At 33.9% G+C, this 16,568-nt stretch overlaps 1 protein-coding gene across 1 annotated transcript; it reads right to left on the bottom strand.

The window, feature by feature from the left end:
- Nucleotides 1-8,761: 8,761 nt before the first annotated feature.
- On the bottom strand, nucleotides 8,762-12,678 carry LOC120631536 (connectin-like). The gene is made up of 2 exons (XM_039901164.1): nucleotides 11,649-12,678; nucleotides 8,762-9,570 (listed from the first exon to the last, which is right to left on the bottom strand). Exons 1-2 carry the CDS (start codon nucleotides 12,676-12,678, stop codon nucleotides 9,095-9,097), a joined length of 1,506 nt encoding a protein of 501 aa, XP_039757098.1. The 3' UTR covers nucleotides 8,762-9,094.
- Nucleotides 12,679-16,568: the final 3,890 nt, after the last annotated feature.

The raw sequence follows: 16,568 nt of genomic DNA, 5'->3' as shown, positions 1-16,568 counted from the left end.
ACTCAATCATTTGGTACTATTGGTCTGAGGGAAAACAAAAACATATCCTAGCTTAAATATTATCGATTATTTAAACTAAGAAATCTAATCTGGAATACTACGGAACCTTAAATGTAGAGCTCAAGAGTAGCAGATAGGTCCTCTTTACCGGTACACAAACGCATAGAACGCAGGAGAGGTTTTCCGGAAAGAGTCTAGCACTATCCAGTATCGATGTCTATGAGGATTTTCCCCTCCTAATTAACAAAATACGGTCAGTTTACCATACTCAGGTAACTTGATGGATAAACGGCTATGTACCAATTTACAGAATAACAGACTTACCAAGCACCTCCTGAAATGTACCCACCGGCTCTCGTACGAAAATAAGCAATTTCACCGCACTCATTTGCAAAAAAATCACGGCCATTCTCGTTGAAATTACTTACCCGTAACTACGAGTTGGCACGTAACATTTGCAAAGGTCATATTTTTTAACGTTTAATTATTATTTCAATTGTGATTGTACATACAAGATTAATTTTTAGAGATTTTAAATATTTTACTGACGTTAAAGCTTTTTTTCTGCTTTCTGACAAGCGTTCGACATAATATCGCCTAATCGTAAGAGGCGATATATATATAATATGAGGTGGAATTTCGTGACAACTTCGTGGCTCCTGAAGAAATGATTAAAACTGGACCAATTTTAATCATTTCATCACAAAAGGAAAGTTAAACTATCACGTAGAACAAAAGCTATAAATTATTTGAAAAAATAAATGAAGATCCATAAAAATTGCCTATAATGTAACCCAAACTAGCAAAAGTTTGCCTATATACATATATATATGTCATTATTTGGCGTGCGCTACACTAATAGTTAAGTCGTAATAGCAGCTTTGTGGTCTAAAATTTTATATTTGGAAGTGTGTTCTGGAACTTTGTACTGAAGAGAAGATTAAATTTCGAATCCTTGCACGTAACACTTGTAATGAGCTGATACTACGAAATCCGTATTTAAATTTATTTCTTACAATAACTATATCGTAACTGCATAATGTGACGTCAATCAAGGTGTTTCAGAGTTTTATGTCATACAATTCATTTTACGCGTACCTTGTGGAAAATGTCCCTATCAATTTTTATGTAAATCTCTAACTTTTATTGACAGTAAAACCGATCTGCAGTTTTAATAGGATTTACGATAACGTAGTGCTCCACATACGCCGGGGAATGGTCAGTCAGGTTGATAAACCAATTTGTTAGAGTATTTTTTTAGATACAGTGATTTTTGGAAGAATTTAGGCTACCATTTTAAATTTTATTCCAAAAAAAACGGATGCTTTTAAATTTTGAGGAAATACAGGGTTTTTAAATACTTGTTTCTGTGTATATTTACTAACTTCTGACCACGAATTCTTATCCTTGAAATCGGGTGTAGTTTTTAAAAATAATTTTTCAATCGAATGTATTTCCTAAAAGAATTATTTTGTGAAATATATATAATAAAAATCGTATTTATTAGGATAAATGTCATGTTTTTAAAAACAATACATAATGCATTAATTTAGAACAAATTTTATTTCCAATAAAAAGGTTAAATTTATATAACTCTAAAAGATAGACATACTCGTATATCGTTCGTATCGTTCCTAAGATTACTGTGTCCAACCAAACAAACTCTTCGTTTTTATATTATGCAGTATTGATTTTTCTTGTAGTAGTAGGTATTTGCTGCAGATGGCCTGACTAGTGATAAGTGAAAAACCATCGGCTATAATAACTAATGATTGATCAATATTTGTGATTCGACTTTGTCGTAACAATATTTTATTCTAAGGAATGTAACTGGATTCTGTTTCTTTTTACCTAGCTACGAGTACTTTAACAAAATTCTATTGAAATACAAACGTTTCAATCGTGTTTTATATCCGTATTTAAACAAAATTCCTACCCATGAATCACTGGCTACCTTAATTGTTTAATACAGAATATTAATAGACAAAGATATTGCTACAAAGAACCTTATTACCAGGAATTTAAAGTTCATAAACGCGTATAACAACGTAACTTGTACGTATTTAACGTATCCTATTCGAACATGCCAAATATTCTCTTTAAAAATATTAAATAACTTTGCCCAAATTTCAAATTTACCCAAAATGAAAATGTTTTTCATGAGTCGAAACATGAACGTCAAAACTAAAACTAGTTTTAGATAAAATCTGTAGGTAACTTTGTGTAAAATCGGAATACGCCCTCATGTAAGGTCGCGCCCCACATTATCATTAGCAATTTAGTTTTCCACCCGTAATTCTGCCCCTAAATTTTCTGTGTTAAACGTCCCTTCGAAAATTGCTTAGTTTAATAAAATACCCACTCAATGGGAGAGCTTTTAAGCGCATATTATTTCTCTACATAGTCAAATTTTTGCTACCTGAACTATATTTATTTTAATTAAACGTGAACTTCGCTGCAGCTGAATATTATTTTACTTTTAACTAAGAGTTGATTTTGTTATTTTCGCGTAAGCTGGAGTAACAGGTCGTATCTATTACATTTATATTATGTAGTGGGTGTTATTATAGTTATTAAGTTTTGTTATCTAACTTACTTAAGGGATGATGAAGCTGGCATATTGGTGTTGGATGAAAGTCCCGTATAATAATAAAAAAACAGTATATTTTAAGCTTATTAAGAAAGGAATAGTTTATGTAAAACTAGACGTTGCTATTTAAAATTAAATAAAAAAGTGTAATTAATTGTGTTAATTAATAAAACAGAATTATAAAGGTAGGCGTTTAAAAACAAAAAAGTTTTTTTTTTTTTTAATTTATAAAACAGTATTAAGATCATACAGATACCGTGTAAACGACTAATATTGAAGCATCAAAAACCACTCAACTTTACTAGTGTTTCTCAACGGCCGGTCACTTCATTCCAGCATTAGATAATTTTCTAAACGTTTACCATAAAATGGGGAAAATGGGAAAAGTTTGTAAGCTAGAAACATTCCGCGGTTGTTAAGTGAGCCGAGCGCGGGGCGTTTTCACTATTTTTGGATACAATGCACTGCATGCAATAATGACTGAATGAAGATTCTGTATGCCCTTGATTTTTGGATTAATAAGTTCTCATTATTAACTTATTATCGGTCCAGTCAGTGCACCGCTCTTCTCTCAGAATGAGAAGGGTTAAGAGAGGGTAGTCCACCATGAATCCTTCACCCGTTGGAGATAAGACCTCGGGTTGGAAGGCGCACCTGGTGTTCCCGGTTCTGGCGGAAGCGGGCGAAAGCGTTCCCGTGGCCCAGCCACCAGGCGACTGGTAGGAACAACATGGGGTTTTAGTCGGTACGAATCCGACGTAATCACCAAAAATGAGGATTTCCCCACGTGAAAAAAAATTAAAAAAAAGGGTAGTCCAAGTTGACCAAGTGCAGATTTGAAGACTTTAAAAACAATATGGAAAACTTAGGCATGCGGGTTTTCTCACGATTTTTTCCTTTGTTATAAATGTTGTTGGGGAACAACTAGTTAGCTCCCCGTGAGTTAGATGACCATTACCACTAGGCAGTCTTTAAAAGTTATTTAATGAAACTTTTTATCGTCGTACTACTAGTAGAAAGTTTTTTAAAAATATAGAATTACCAAGTTATTTATACAAACCAAATCCTCAGATCGTTAATTCTGACCTGACTTTCGAGGCGGAGGGCTCAAGTAGAAATAACACCTGCTATTGAATTATTTATTTAGGTCCAGTATACCTTCGACCCGCAACGAAATTTATCTCACATGGGGAGGTTTAAATTTCCCCAATTATATACCAATTTGTTGAGATTCTTTTGGTTATTTTTTATACCATTTTTTACAAGATTGAATTGAAATAGGCGTTTATTTGCGAAAGTTAATGATATACAAGAATTGGCAACTTTGCATTGTAAAATCAGCATCTCCTAAGGAAGCTCCGGTGTAGAAGCAATACTGCATAGCAATTGAATGCAATTTGAAAGATCTGTGTGGTTAGGTGAAAATCGATGAAATTATAAATTGCACCGGGCAGATTTGCCTGGTTTTGGCGGGTAAACAGTATATAAATGGTCATTGTACGTTTTTATAAAGTTCCATATCGTTAAAAAATTATACATGAAACTACACAGATTCCTCCACAGAAATAGTGAATGGATAAAATTTAGGACAATGCGCTTCCACCATGCTTTCCAACTTGCATTACTGTTTTGAGCTCACGTTTAATGTTTAACTTCACTAAGCTTCAGTGAGCCGCGAATGTGGTTCATACATCATCATCATCTTAATTTCCAGCTCATGATAAATGTTTCAACTCTGATTGAGAGTTTTAACCTTTATTTCTATGTGTTAGTTATAATGATCTTAGCTTGATCCACTATGCACGGGAGTGCAGTGGCGTACATAGAGGGAAGCACAGGGTATGCAGATGATATAAAGTAAGGAAAGTCTCCAGAACGAGTCATTAAAAACTTAAGGATAGGCATTGTAAGAATTATAAAAAGCCTACCCTTAAGTTTTTATAACTCGAACTGGAGATTTTCTGTGCATACCTTATATGCACGCCACTGTGGAAGTGGCAACGCGTATTCGTAGCAATAGATTATTTCTGGAAACTTCATAAACAAAATCCAATATCTAAAAATTTAGGCTAGACCCAGGTATCGTACCGTCCTGAGTCAAAATTCTGTAGGTATGAAGGTAAGGCTTAAAATTTCATATCCCTTTGGGTCTGAGGACTTTTATCATGCCTGCTCGTTACTTATAAAAAGGGATTGGGGGTTTAGATAAAAAAAACATCCTTACTATTCAAATAGATGGATAAATAAAGTCTTTATTGTGATAGAATATAAAAAAAAAATACAAATAAAAATCAAATAAGCGGCGTTCAAGCGATCTTCTCTGTGAGTGGAAGAATCAAGTACTTCTAGGTTAGCAAGCTTCAATCTTATACTACATTCATCCAATATGTAAGATGTTAGGTTAATCAGACCAAAATTAGAAATTCTTCTGAAATCCCTCGAACTTAAGAGAATATAATATGATGATTCCTTATCCTAAGTACTCCTCATTTCACATCACTTACCACCTTAATTTCCGGCTTCATCTGCATAATATTTCGCCCACATTACCTTCATAATATTATAAAAACATACAAAAGATTACCCAGCGAGTATTATGAAGCAACATCCTGCTTGCTCGAACATGCTTGAACACGTTCCTATAAAGAAGGATATTGTTACAATAATCAAGAGGAAGATATTGTGCTCGGTTTTTTCTACATCAATGGTTATCTTCGTAATATATTTTATGTAGAATATTCCATAAACAGGCAAGTAATGGCAATTTTAGTTCACAGACCATAACTTTTCTTTCCTGAATGTAACTCGTTGTTATATTCAGATTCTTTCACGGTTACTGCAATTAAACTGTGGAACGCACGTCCTCAAAACATACTTCAAACACCGTCATTAAACATTTTAAAATCTCATGTATTTAAACTCTATTTGGACCTTCAAAATTCTTCATTAAAGTTAATGTAAGTTAGGTATTCATAGTGTGTAACTATGTATTCGACAGTCGTTTGTTCCAGTGGGCAGCAACCATGCTTTCTATGTCCAAGGCCGTGGGTTCGAATCCTACAACTGAGAATGTTTGTGTGAGGAATGTTTTTCAGTGTCTGGGTGTTTATCTGTATATTATAAGCATTGATGTGTATTATATTCACGTGTTGTTGACGTGTATTATACAAAGTAATCTCTTGATAGCGATGTGTGTACTGTCATAGTATATTTGTTTGTTATATTATTTATTCATGGTATATTTAATCTTTATTACGTTAGTGTCTTATTTTATGCCCTAAATTATGTTTCCTAATAAATATTTTTCTTTTTACATACTGCAAAATCTTACATCGCACAGTTTTGTTTTTTTTGTAATTTTTACGTTTTAAGTCTTCTATATCTATGCACAAATACTCGTAGTAAAACCCTGTCCACATTTCCAAAGGTTGACTGGTAGTAAATGCCTCGAGGCATTAAGTTTTGCCTCATCATCATCCACGTATCGACCCATTACCGGCCTCCTACAAGGCACGGGTTATCTCCCACAATGAGTAGTTGTTAAGGCCGTAGTCCACCACGATGACCCTAGAATTTATGTTATCCCGGTTCTTGGGAGTGAAACCATCATAATAAAATTGTGTTAATGTAGGTATAGTCTATCTTTGTGTCTGATTTTATGTTAAGATTAGTTTTTTCTGAATAAAAGGTTACGACTGACTCCAAGATGCAGGCTATAAATTATGTACTAAATTAATTGGTGGAGTGGTTTGTTTGATAACAAACAAACAATTCACTAAAGAATAACGTCTCTAGCAAATAATAAACAAACAATTCACAGACCAATAACGTGTCTAGCAAATAATAAAGGAAATAATACAGGAAATCTATTAAATACTTGTATACAATATGCGAAGTTTATTATTTGTATAGGAACGCTTTATATAAATAACATCTGCTATTTGAGTTGATATCTGCCCATGTTTATTGACCTACGTGAAACTGCAACAAGGTGATAAAATTATATGTAAGTCTACATTTAAATTAAACTTTAAATGTAGATTTACTTTTAATAGCAAGAAATTTGATAAAAATCTGAACGAAATATCTATATAACATTCTACTATTATAATTCAAAGTTACCAGAAAAAATTAAAGTAGAGTTAAAAAAAAATACTTGATATACCTACATATTTTCCATTAACATACCTAACCCAATAGGTAATTAATCTGGTAGTGTGTGAAATTGGCGTAATACATTATCTCTTTTTTAGTTGGTTGAAATGAAATGTTACCTAAAATTTAATTTATATTTTACGTTCTAAAGAGTTTCATTTTATGAGAGACTAGCTGTTGCCCGCGACTTCGTCTGCGTTTGTTTTTTGATGTGGCATTAAATTGCTGCTGTCCGCTGAGGAGTTCTGTCGTCTATCTCCAACCACAGTTTGGGCACACAATTAAACACATATACCTGTATAGTACAAAAATAATTATTTAAATCGGTTCTAATTTGTCGCAGTTATGATGTTAAATCGTCAAACACTCATCCCCTCTCCCAAAGGAACCGAGCTTAATGACGGGATAAAAAGTATCCCATATTACTTCTAACACTTCCAAGAATCTATATATATCATATTTACATTCTCCGTGGAAAAATACATGGTCATACCAATTTTTATGACAATCGGTTGAACGGGGCGGAAGTCGATACTTGACAGCGCCGCCTGGTGGGGAGTTACATCAATGGACATAGCATGTTCGTTTTCTCCGAGGAAAAATACATGGTCATACCAATTTTTATGACAATCGGTTGAACGGGGCGGAAGTCGATACTTGACAGCGCCGTCTGGTGGGGAGTTACATCAATGGACATAGCATGTTCGTTTTCTCCGTGGAAAAATACATGGTCATACCAATTTTTATGACAATCGGTTGAACGGGGCGGAAGTCGATACTTGACAGCGCCGCCTGGTGGGGAGTTACATCAATGGGCATAGCATATAAACCTTCTCCGTGAAAAAATACATAAGCATACCAATTTTCATAATGATCGGTCAAATAGTTTCTGAGTTTATCGATGACATATATACAAACATCCTCTTTTATATATATAGATATAGAAAAAAGATTATATCTTGTTTCCTCCTTTGAATACTTTTTTATGCATTGTAGTTGCTAACACAATACAATTTATAGGCAGAGTAACAAATTGAAACCTGAGAGTCTGAGGGGCAAAGGCATAGCGTATAATTTTTCCCACCTAAGAAGTTCGTGTGTAAAGTGTTCCTAAGAAGCTTTTAAGGACTCGAAAACTCTTTGAGGAATTAAATATGAGTCCAGTAGAACGGAGCACGCGTCAGTGGTGGCAACATTCAATCGAAATGGCCAAGTTACTTTGACTAGAGTGTAGATTTTGTGAAGTTAGGCCTTGTAGAGCTTTTCGACAGAGCGAGGCATATGGTTTCGTCATGGCAACATTTTAAATGAAAATGTTGTTGGTGGAATTATTTTTAATTGGTGGTAAATAAAACAGTCACGTGTCCTATATCATTTTAATACGTAGGTATGTAAACAATCATTTCAAATTAAATCAAATGTTATCTATAATAAAATCCCATCAACTTATTCTATACAACTATATATACAAAATATGTACGGTTACCTCCAATATCAAAACAAAATATTTACATAATTTTATTCCATATAATTGTAATATTAGCAACAAGAAGAAATATAAGTTTTAAACAGTTAAGTTTTTTTTTCTTTTAGAAATATCAAAATCAACATTTAAATTATTATATTTCGTACATTTACTTACACTTATATCACATTTCTTTACAAAATTCTTATTTATATTTACAATACTTACATACATTATAATTTCTTTGTCAATTTACGTAAGTACATAATAAAGTTACGGATATTATTTAAATGAAATAACTTGTTCCTAATAAATTCTTCAATACATCTATTTGGTTTGAAAATGGTACTTAATATTAGACTATTGCAAAAATTTTATAGATGGCAATATTACACATTATTTTAATGAAATACACAAATCAGCTGGTAAATTGACTGCTTAAACTTACGCCGGGTTCACATTCGATGTTATACGTGCATCAAAAGGCTAAGTGAATATTTATATTTTTATAATTATAATAAAAAATTCATAATGCTGTCGTATTGGGTAATTAGTTGCAAACTCAATGTACAAAAAAATGTAATGTATAAAAAAAATACCTGAATACCATGACGTCCTCCTAATGGACGAGTCTACAAAATTTCAATTTCAACAAAAATCGGCTCCTGCTAGCTTACTGAAGAATCACCACCCAACACCACAGTTTAATGTAAACCCTGCTTTAATATCTAAAACCAATATTGTATTCGTAAAATACAAAAAAAAACATTGTTCTGCGACTAGAATAACGTACAGTTTAAATAAGGAATATCTTAAAATTTCATTGAAAATTATTTTAGAACATATTCTTATAGTTTGAAATGATTCTCAGAAGAAACTCAAAATCAAGTAACCAATAAATACAACAGAAGTATAAAAACTAAATGATTCTTATCTATAGACAACGTAGATGATGCCTGTATAAGATTTCTATAATCTTTTGCTTCATTTTGTGATGGATAGGTGTATGTGCGATCCGTAACGCTTTTCACTTCAGCTGGGCAAGGTAGCAATTCCACTGGTATTTGTAACAAAGTCCTTTCATTGTCAGCCTTTATTTTCTTCGGTTCTTCAAGATAAGTATCATCACCATCATCACTTAACTCATCAGGACCATCTATGTTATTCCGTATCTTCTCTATCTCATCTAAATTATTACTTGTACTCATTCTTTCGTAATAAGTGAGATGAGAATTTAATGCCGGATCAGAGCTAAATTTGCAAATGAAATTTTCTAAAGACGTCCTCACTTTGATACTCTTAGCTTCATGCCGGAGCTTATGCATCCATGCCAGATGGCAATCGCAGTCGAATTCGTTTCCTGCAACAATCGTGCCTTAATTAATCTTTAATTGAACTAATGAACTCTCGCGTCAGATACCAAGTCTAATTGACTTTTGTATAAGACCTTCTCGGAATGGAAATTTATAAAATGGGAAAGTATTTTAAATAGTTGGAAAAGATATTACGTTTATTGCGAATAATTAATTTCGCTTATTACTTAAAATGAGAGGGAATTTACACAGCTAATTAAATGGAACATTCCGTTTAATTTCGTGAAATTCCATCTAAATTAGAATATTTCAACTGAGAGGTTGAATACGATTTTAGTTGAATTTTCATCAACCAGCTTCCAAAATGGGTAAATTATCAATTCAAAGCATAACAAGTTATGTTTTAGAATAAAGCTATCATATATTATCGTGGCATACAAAAGTGAATTTCTGTTCGTTGGTCTCACTGAAACTTCGGAAGGGCTAGACAGATTTGGCTACTTTAAGCCTTGAAATATCTTTCGAAGTCAAGGAAAGGTTTAAACGGAGAAAAATACTAAAAACGATAACAATTTATATTATTCTTTTGTACGTCAACACAGCTGGACCGTTTTGATGAAGTTTTGTGTCAATATTCAATGGGTTTTTAGTTGGTTTAAAAAACAGTTGAACCCTGTCATGGCGATGCTTTATCGGGCAGGGCAACTGCTTGGTCCACCAGTCTTCATTCAATTTGAACCATATATTTCTCAATTAATTAATAAATATTAAGCTATTTACTCATTTACTATACAATCAATATATCAATTTGAACCATATATTTCTCTATTAATTAATAAATATTAAGCTATTTACTCATATACTATACAATAGAAGAAAAATACTAGCAGTTCAGTATTAATAGACGACCGATTGGCGCAGTGGGCAGTGACCCTGCTTTCTGAGTCAAGGGTTATCACTACGGAAAATGTTTGCGTGATGAACATGAATGTTTTTCAGTATCTGGTTGCTTATCGGAATATTATAAGTATTTTTGTATATTATTCATAGAATACCCATCATCTTATTACCCATAATACAAACTACGCTTACTTTGTAGCTAGATGGCGATGTGTGTATTGTCGTAGTATATATATTAGGCCACATACAATTAATAATTTGTTATACGTAAAAAATATACGTAAGCCTACAGAAAAGTCCTAGATAAGAGTTACTCCTATATACATCACCGATAAAAAAGTTTAGGTTGGAGTTGATGTTCTTATTAGATGGCTTTAAAATTGTTTTATTCGACAATGTGAGTATATAGTCATTTTATAACTATATTCATCACATCTAAGTTAGTTTAGTTTTTAATCGTATTGCATTGTGTTTTCATAGAGCATTCAAACAATGGAAACGTGTAGTAAAACCGCAATTTTGGATGATCAACATATTTTGAATAGACAAAATATTATTTAAATGTCATCGAATATAATAGAACATTATCTAATTGTTATTGATAAGTTCTATTGTATTTTGAAATTAAATTATTTTTCAATAGGAATGATGACAGTTAACACCGCTAAAACATCAAATTTATCTAATTATTCACGTATAACAAAAAACGTATTTTTATTTATTTTTCCTATATAAACAAATCTCACTGATTGGTATTTATTCTCAATAAATAAAAAGCTCCAAAGTCTCGCGATTTGCAAAGATAGGTATATAATATAATCATTTGTTTAAGCTAAAAATATATACGTAACTAATAGAAAACTGAATGTTTTTCAGTGCCTGGGTGTATTTGTATTTTTTAAGTATTTATGTATATTATTCATAAAAATATTAATTCAGTCATCTTAGTAGCCATAACACAAGCTACGCTTACTTTGGGGCAGATGGCGATGTGTTTATTATCGTACAGTCGTAGTATATTCGTAGTAACGTTTTATGGTGTGGTTTTATATGATGGTGCCAATTCTGCCATGTTAATAACTTAACTAACTAACCTTTCGTTTCGATCCAGTGTGATAAGGAAAGTTCTACTTTTAGGCATGTCAATTTAGTTTAGAGATAACTGTACATTAAAATCAGAAGCAATACAAGTAATTGTATTCTAAGAATTTAATTTAGAACATACCTTCCAAATAAATGAAGCTTTTCTGCATCTTCAAATTGTCGTAAATCGGTCGTAGGTTTTCCATTGTAAACCTTTTTAGCTTGTTATGCCTCAAATCTAACGCTGATAATCCCCGAACTCCTTCAAATAATCCATCGGTTAAAGTCACCAACTTGTTGTGACTGATGCTCAATTTCTTCAACTGGGACAATCCATCAAAAGTCCTCTGAGCTAATATATAAATCTCGTTATAATCTAATAACAGCTCCTGGAGGTTCCACAATTCAATAAATGTAAATGAATTTAGCACGCCAATTTTATTTCTCCTTAAGTCTAGACGTCTCAAATTTGCGAGCCCATCGAAACACTCCTTTTTCAGGTCACTTACATTATTCCTATCCAGTTCTAGTTCTAATAAATTTACTAGATGCCGAAAAGCACCGTCTTCTATGACACTTATGTTATTACTAGTTAAAAATAGTTTTTGTAAGGCTGGTAGCTCATAAAACGTATCTGTCTCGAGTTTTTTCAATCGATTTTCATCTAGCGTGAGTATTGTTAGGTTAGGTAGGTTATAAAAAGCATTTTTACTTAAGACGACAATTTGGTTTTTCGTCAAGGTCATTTCTTGTATTGAGGTTAAGTTAACAAAAGTGTTGCTCTCAATTTTAAGTATCGAGCTGTACTTTATGCTAAAGTGCTTCAATTTGCGTAAGTATCTTAAAACCTTCGTTGGCACGAAGCTTAATCCCCCGTCCGCTCTAACGTTGAAAGCCAACGTTTCTATATTTGTCTGCGAAGTGAAACTGGGCCATAAAGGATCTGTCTTGTCTATACCGCCGTTGAATACCCAGCATTCTGTTTTAATTGCCTCGTTTATTTCAGGACTGTTCTCACAGTAGCAGTGCACTTTGGAGTCTCGATCGCTTATGTCGCAAATGTTTGTGGTTGTCTGTATGACTTTCTCCTTTTGCTTCCTCCTGTTGGCGTGTAAGGAGTCTATTGCGAATAGCAACAGTAGCAAGGCAGCGGGTATCTTTTTAGCCCGCATACCTTCTACCTGTAACAACAAAAATGCATTTTAGAGATTAACATACAGTGTTTATAAACAACATACATTAGAGATCACCATTTTTTATAGAAATAATTTACGGACCAAGCAGGTGGGTCCACCTGAACACGTCCTACAAAAAGTCCCTAGTCCATAAACATGAAGCGTAGGTGTTAAGTCTCATGTGCAAAATAACTATACCGGTCCCGTCGTGACCACGATCCATGCAACTGGGTCGAAATATCGACAAATCCAAAAATATGTACCCGTTGAACTATATTTTATATAAGATACATTTTGGAGAGTGTGCTCAGGAGCTATTCGATTTGGTCAAACCATCTCCTTTCTACCATCGAACTGCGAGGTACCGAAAGAATCTGCACCGTTACGTTGTTGAAATACCATCAACACGTACGAAGCGTTTTGCTTCTTCCTTTCTGATCCGCACCGCAAAGGCCTGGAATGCCCTCCCATCTTCCGTCTTCCCCGATACCTATAATCTGGGTACCTTCAAATCAAGAGTGAATAGGCATCTTCTAGGCAAGCGCGCTTCATTTTAGGCTGCATCATCACTTACCATCGGGTGTGATTGCAGTCAAGCACTTGTCTATATAATTAAAAAAAAAAATTAGGAAAAGTTACGCTTACTTTGTGGCTAAATGGCTATGTGTGTCTCATCGTAGTATATTTATTCATGTAGCGAAAAAAACGTAAGAGTATGGTTAAAGTTTCATTCAAACCTCTAAACAAAGTCACAATATCATATTTTTCTGCTTGCTACTAAGCAATCATTAAAAAAGAAATACCTTTGACAAGGTGTTTTACAATGTCATAATATATTGAACCAAGCTCAGGCAATATTAATTACAATGGGCGCCAAAAATATGCAAAGCAACCCCTAGTCCCGGGGCCAGTCCAGAATAATAAACAGGACCTGAGAAATAAAGTAGGCTTAATTGAAGATTTTTTAACGGTATGTAATTAAAGCTTTTAATTGAAACACCTTAAAAAACAATGAACGTTTCTCTGCGCGAAAAATGTTTTTTCATTACTAGGTACGTACTTAATTACTTTTTTATTTCAGGTCTGGATTGCTAATGAATCCCAACAGTTGTTATAAAACGTTACTAATTAACTTTAAATAAAAATGAAGTGCGGACTAGAGCATAATTTTTCAATGAAATCTATGCTCAAGTTACTTCAATATTATAGTCAACCACGTAACCATACGTAGTAGGCGACTCCTATCGGAGGTTGGCAACCATTAAGGCTCTCTTTAATTTGGACGTAGCTTCTTCGGCCAGGTGGTCTTTTGCCGGCCATTTTCCCCTAAATTATGAGCTGAAGGAGGTCATATTTATTGTTTGTCATAATATGACCAAAATACTCTAACTTTCTTTGTTTAATAGTTTTAAGTATTTCCCGATGCGTATAGATAGAATAATGTGTATAATATGCGTATAAGATGTGTTCTAGGGGCGTCATCTTTGAGTACATTTCAGGTTAATAAATCTTAAGCAGCGATAGGTTAAGGCTTTGGTTTTTCTTTCCAGGAGACCGAGTTCAAGCACTGGCATGCACCGCTAACTTTTCGGAGTTATGTAAATTTTTAATTAAATAAATGTATAGAACTCTTTTCTCGAGTTCATATATCGAACCTTTTCTGAAAGTCAACAATGTTTTTTAGAGTGATAAGTGACATTCAAAAAAGATGTTTAAGGGTTTATTTTAAGAAGAAATTATCAATTACCCATTGAAGGGAGTTTTATAAACATTATTATATAAATTTAGATATCACTTACTCGTGAGGAAACCTGTATACCTAAGAGTTCTCTATGATGTTCTCAACGGCGCGGGAAGTCTACCAAACCGCACCGGAGTGGTATACTACTGCCTAAGCCCTTCTCGTTGTGAGAGAAGACCGGTACTGTGCCAGTATTGGGTTGTTGATGCTCATGTGATCAGACCTCCTCTTGAATGGATGAATGAATCAATGAATAAATGAATGTATGAAAGAATGATTGAATTAATGAATGAATATGCCTTTAACGTTACACCACAAAAAGTAAACAAAACAGAAAAGCAATAATACAACAGCGTATACAATTCCTCTTTTATAGTACAGAAGAATAGACCCACTACATGTTAGCTTTTGACCTGATCTCAACTAGCATAAGCTGATAATGCAGCCTAAAATAAGCTAGCTTAACCCATAAGAGCAGAGATAATGGAAGGTACTTAGCCTTTTAATATAAACTTGGATCACGCGAATCGCTACGTGAAAAATTTAAACAAATAGGTATTCTTACAGTATTTCGCAATATATCTATAATAATATAGTCTTTGTAAGACAAAATATTGCTCATTATAAACAAAAAGCTGAAATTAACAATCGACTTACCAGAAACGGACATAAATTAGTAATATCTGCATATCGTCTGCGAAAGGTGCAGAACTCCTTTGTGGGGTTGAGTATACGTTTTTACAACATGATTCCTAAGAAAATACTTGACCTACCAATGCATACATTTAAAAAATGTGTAAAAACGCATCTAGTACAGCGAGGTTATTACACATTTGATGAATTCCTCAATGACAAGGTAGATTGGAAGCAGCCAGCCTCGCTCTCATCTCCCGCAAGATAGTAAAATGATTGTAAATGTTGATATTGGAAAAGAGCAACTACTGAGTTTCTTGCCGGCTCTTCTCGGTAGAATCTGCTTTCCGAACCGGTGGTAGAGTCACTACAAACATACATACTTGACGTTTCAAAAGTGCTTATAAAGTAGGCCTACTTGAAATAAATTAATTTGAATTTGAATTTATTATACCAGATTAGGGAAAATTGAGAAATTAAAAATTCTCAAATTTTCCCGAAACTTCCCTTGTATAAGACTATAAGACTAGTATAAGATTTACAAGACTATTAGTAAAAGAGCTTTTTGTGACCGAGCTCGTCCAGGGAAATACTACCGCTATGTTGATTTCTGCTTCATAGCAGCATTGTTGTAATGATGGTTACCGGTCTGAAATGCTAAACCTCAATATACCTGGAATAACACCGGCAACCACGCTCTTCATACCGGTACAATAGATACCGGTAACAGAACTGGTGACCGAACTCGTCAGAATGCCGTGTTCCGCTCTGAAGGGCGTGGTTGCCGGTGTAATTACAGGCACATTGAGGCTTAACACCTAGGCCTCAGGTAATAGACACAGCGCAGCATATTGCAGGATGAGTTCATCGCACCTGCTTAGTGTTGCCTTTTTACAGGCATTTGTCTATCTTCTTGGTCAACTTTCATTAACGGAAGAGTTAATTCAATCAAATAAATGCCATTCACAGCCATCCCTTAGTTCGTATATAAAATATAACTATACATACACACACACACAGTCGGCCGAGTGGCGCAGTGGGCAGCGACCCTGCTTTCTGAGTCCAAGGTCGTGGGTTCGATTCCCACAACTGGAAAATGTTTGTGTGATGAACATGAATGTTTTTCAGTGTCTGGGTGTTAATCTGTATATTATAAGTATTTATTTGTATTATATTCATAAAAAAATATTCATCAGCTATCTTAGTACCCATAACACAAGTTACGCTTACTTTGGGGCTAGGTGGCGATGTGTGTATTGTCGTAGTGTATTTATTTATTATTATTATTTATTACACACACACTAACACACACAGGCACACACACACACACAGAAACACACAACACATACACATAAAATACACTAAATGTAGTGGAACATGTGGTAGGCGGTGGTTAATGCAGCACAGTTTTTATTATTACTCATATATTTATTTATTTAAAAAAAAAACAGCGCTTCAGGCAGGAATGTTGTAAATAAAGAGGAAAAGTGGTTTATTATGATACCCCTTCTTG

Source organism: Pararge aegeria, chromosome 18, assembly GCF_905163445.1.
Source record: "Pararge aegeria chromosome 18, ilParAegt1.1, whole genome shotgun sequence".
NCBI lineage: Eukaryota > Metazoa > Arthropoda > Insecta > Lepidoptera > Nymphalidae > Pararge > Pararge aegeria.
The sequence above is the reverse complement of the archived record's forward strand: the minus strand, read 5'-3'. Positions and strand labels throughout refer to the sequence as shown.

Excerpts from the sequence above, each read along its gene's own strand:
- LOC120631536 (XM_039901164.1), bottom strand. The coding sequence starts at position 12,678 with ATGCGGGCTAAAAAGATACCCGCTGCCTTGCTACTGTTGCTATTCGCA. Across the intron at positions 9,571-11,648 it reads AAGCTTCATTTATTTGGAAG|GAAACGAATTCGACTGCGAT; the intron begins GTATGTTCTAAA and ends CGATTGTTGCAG.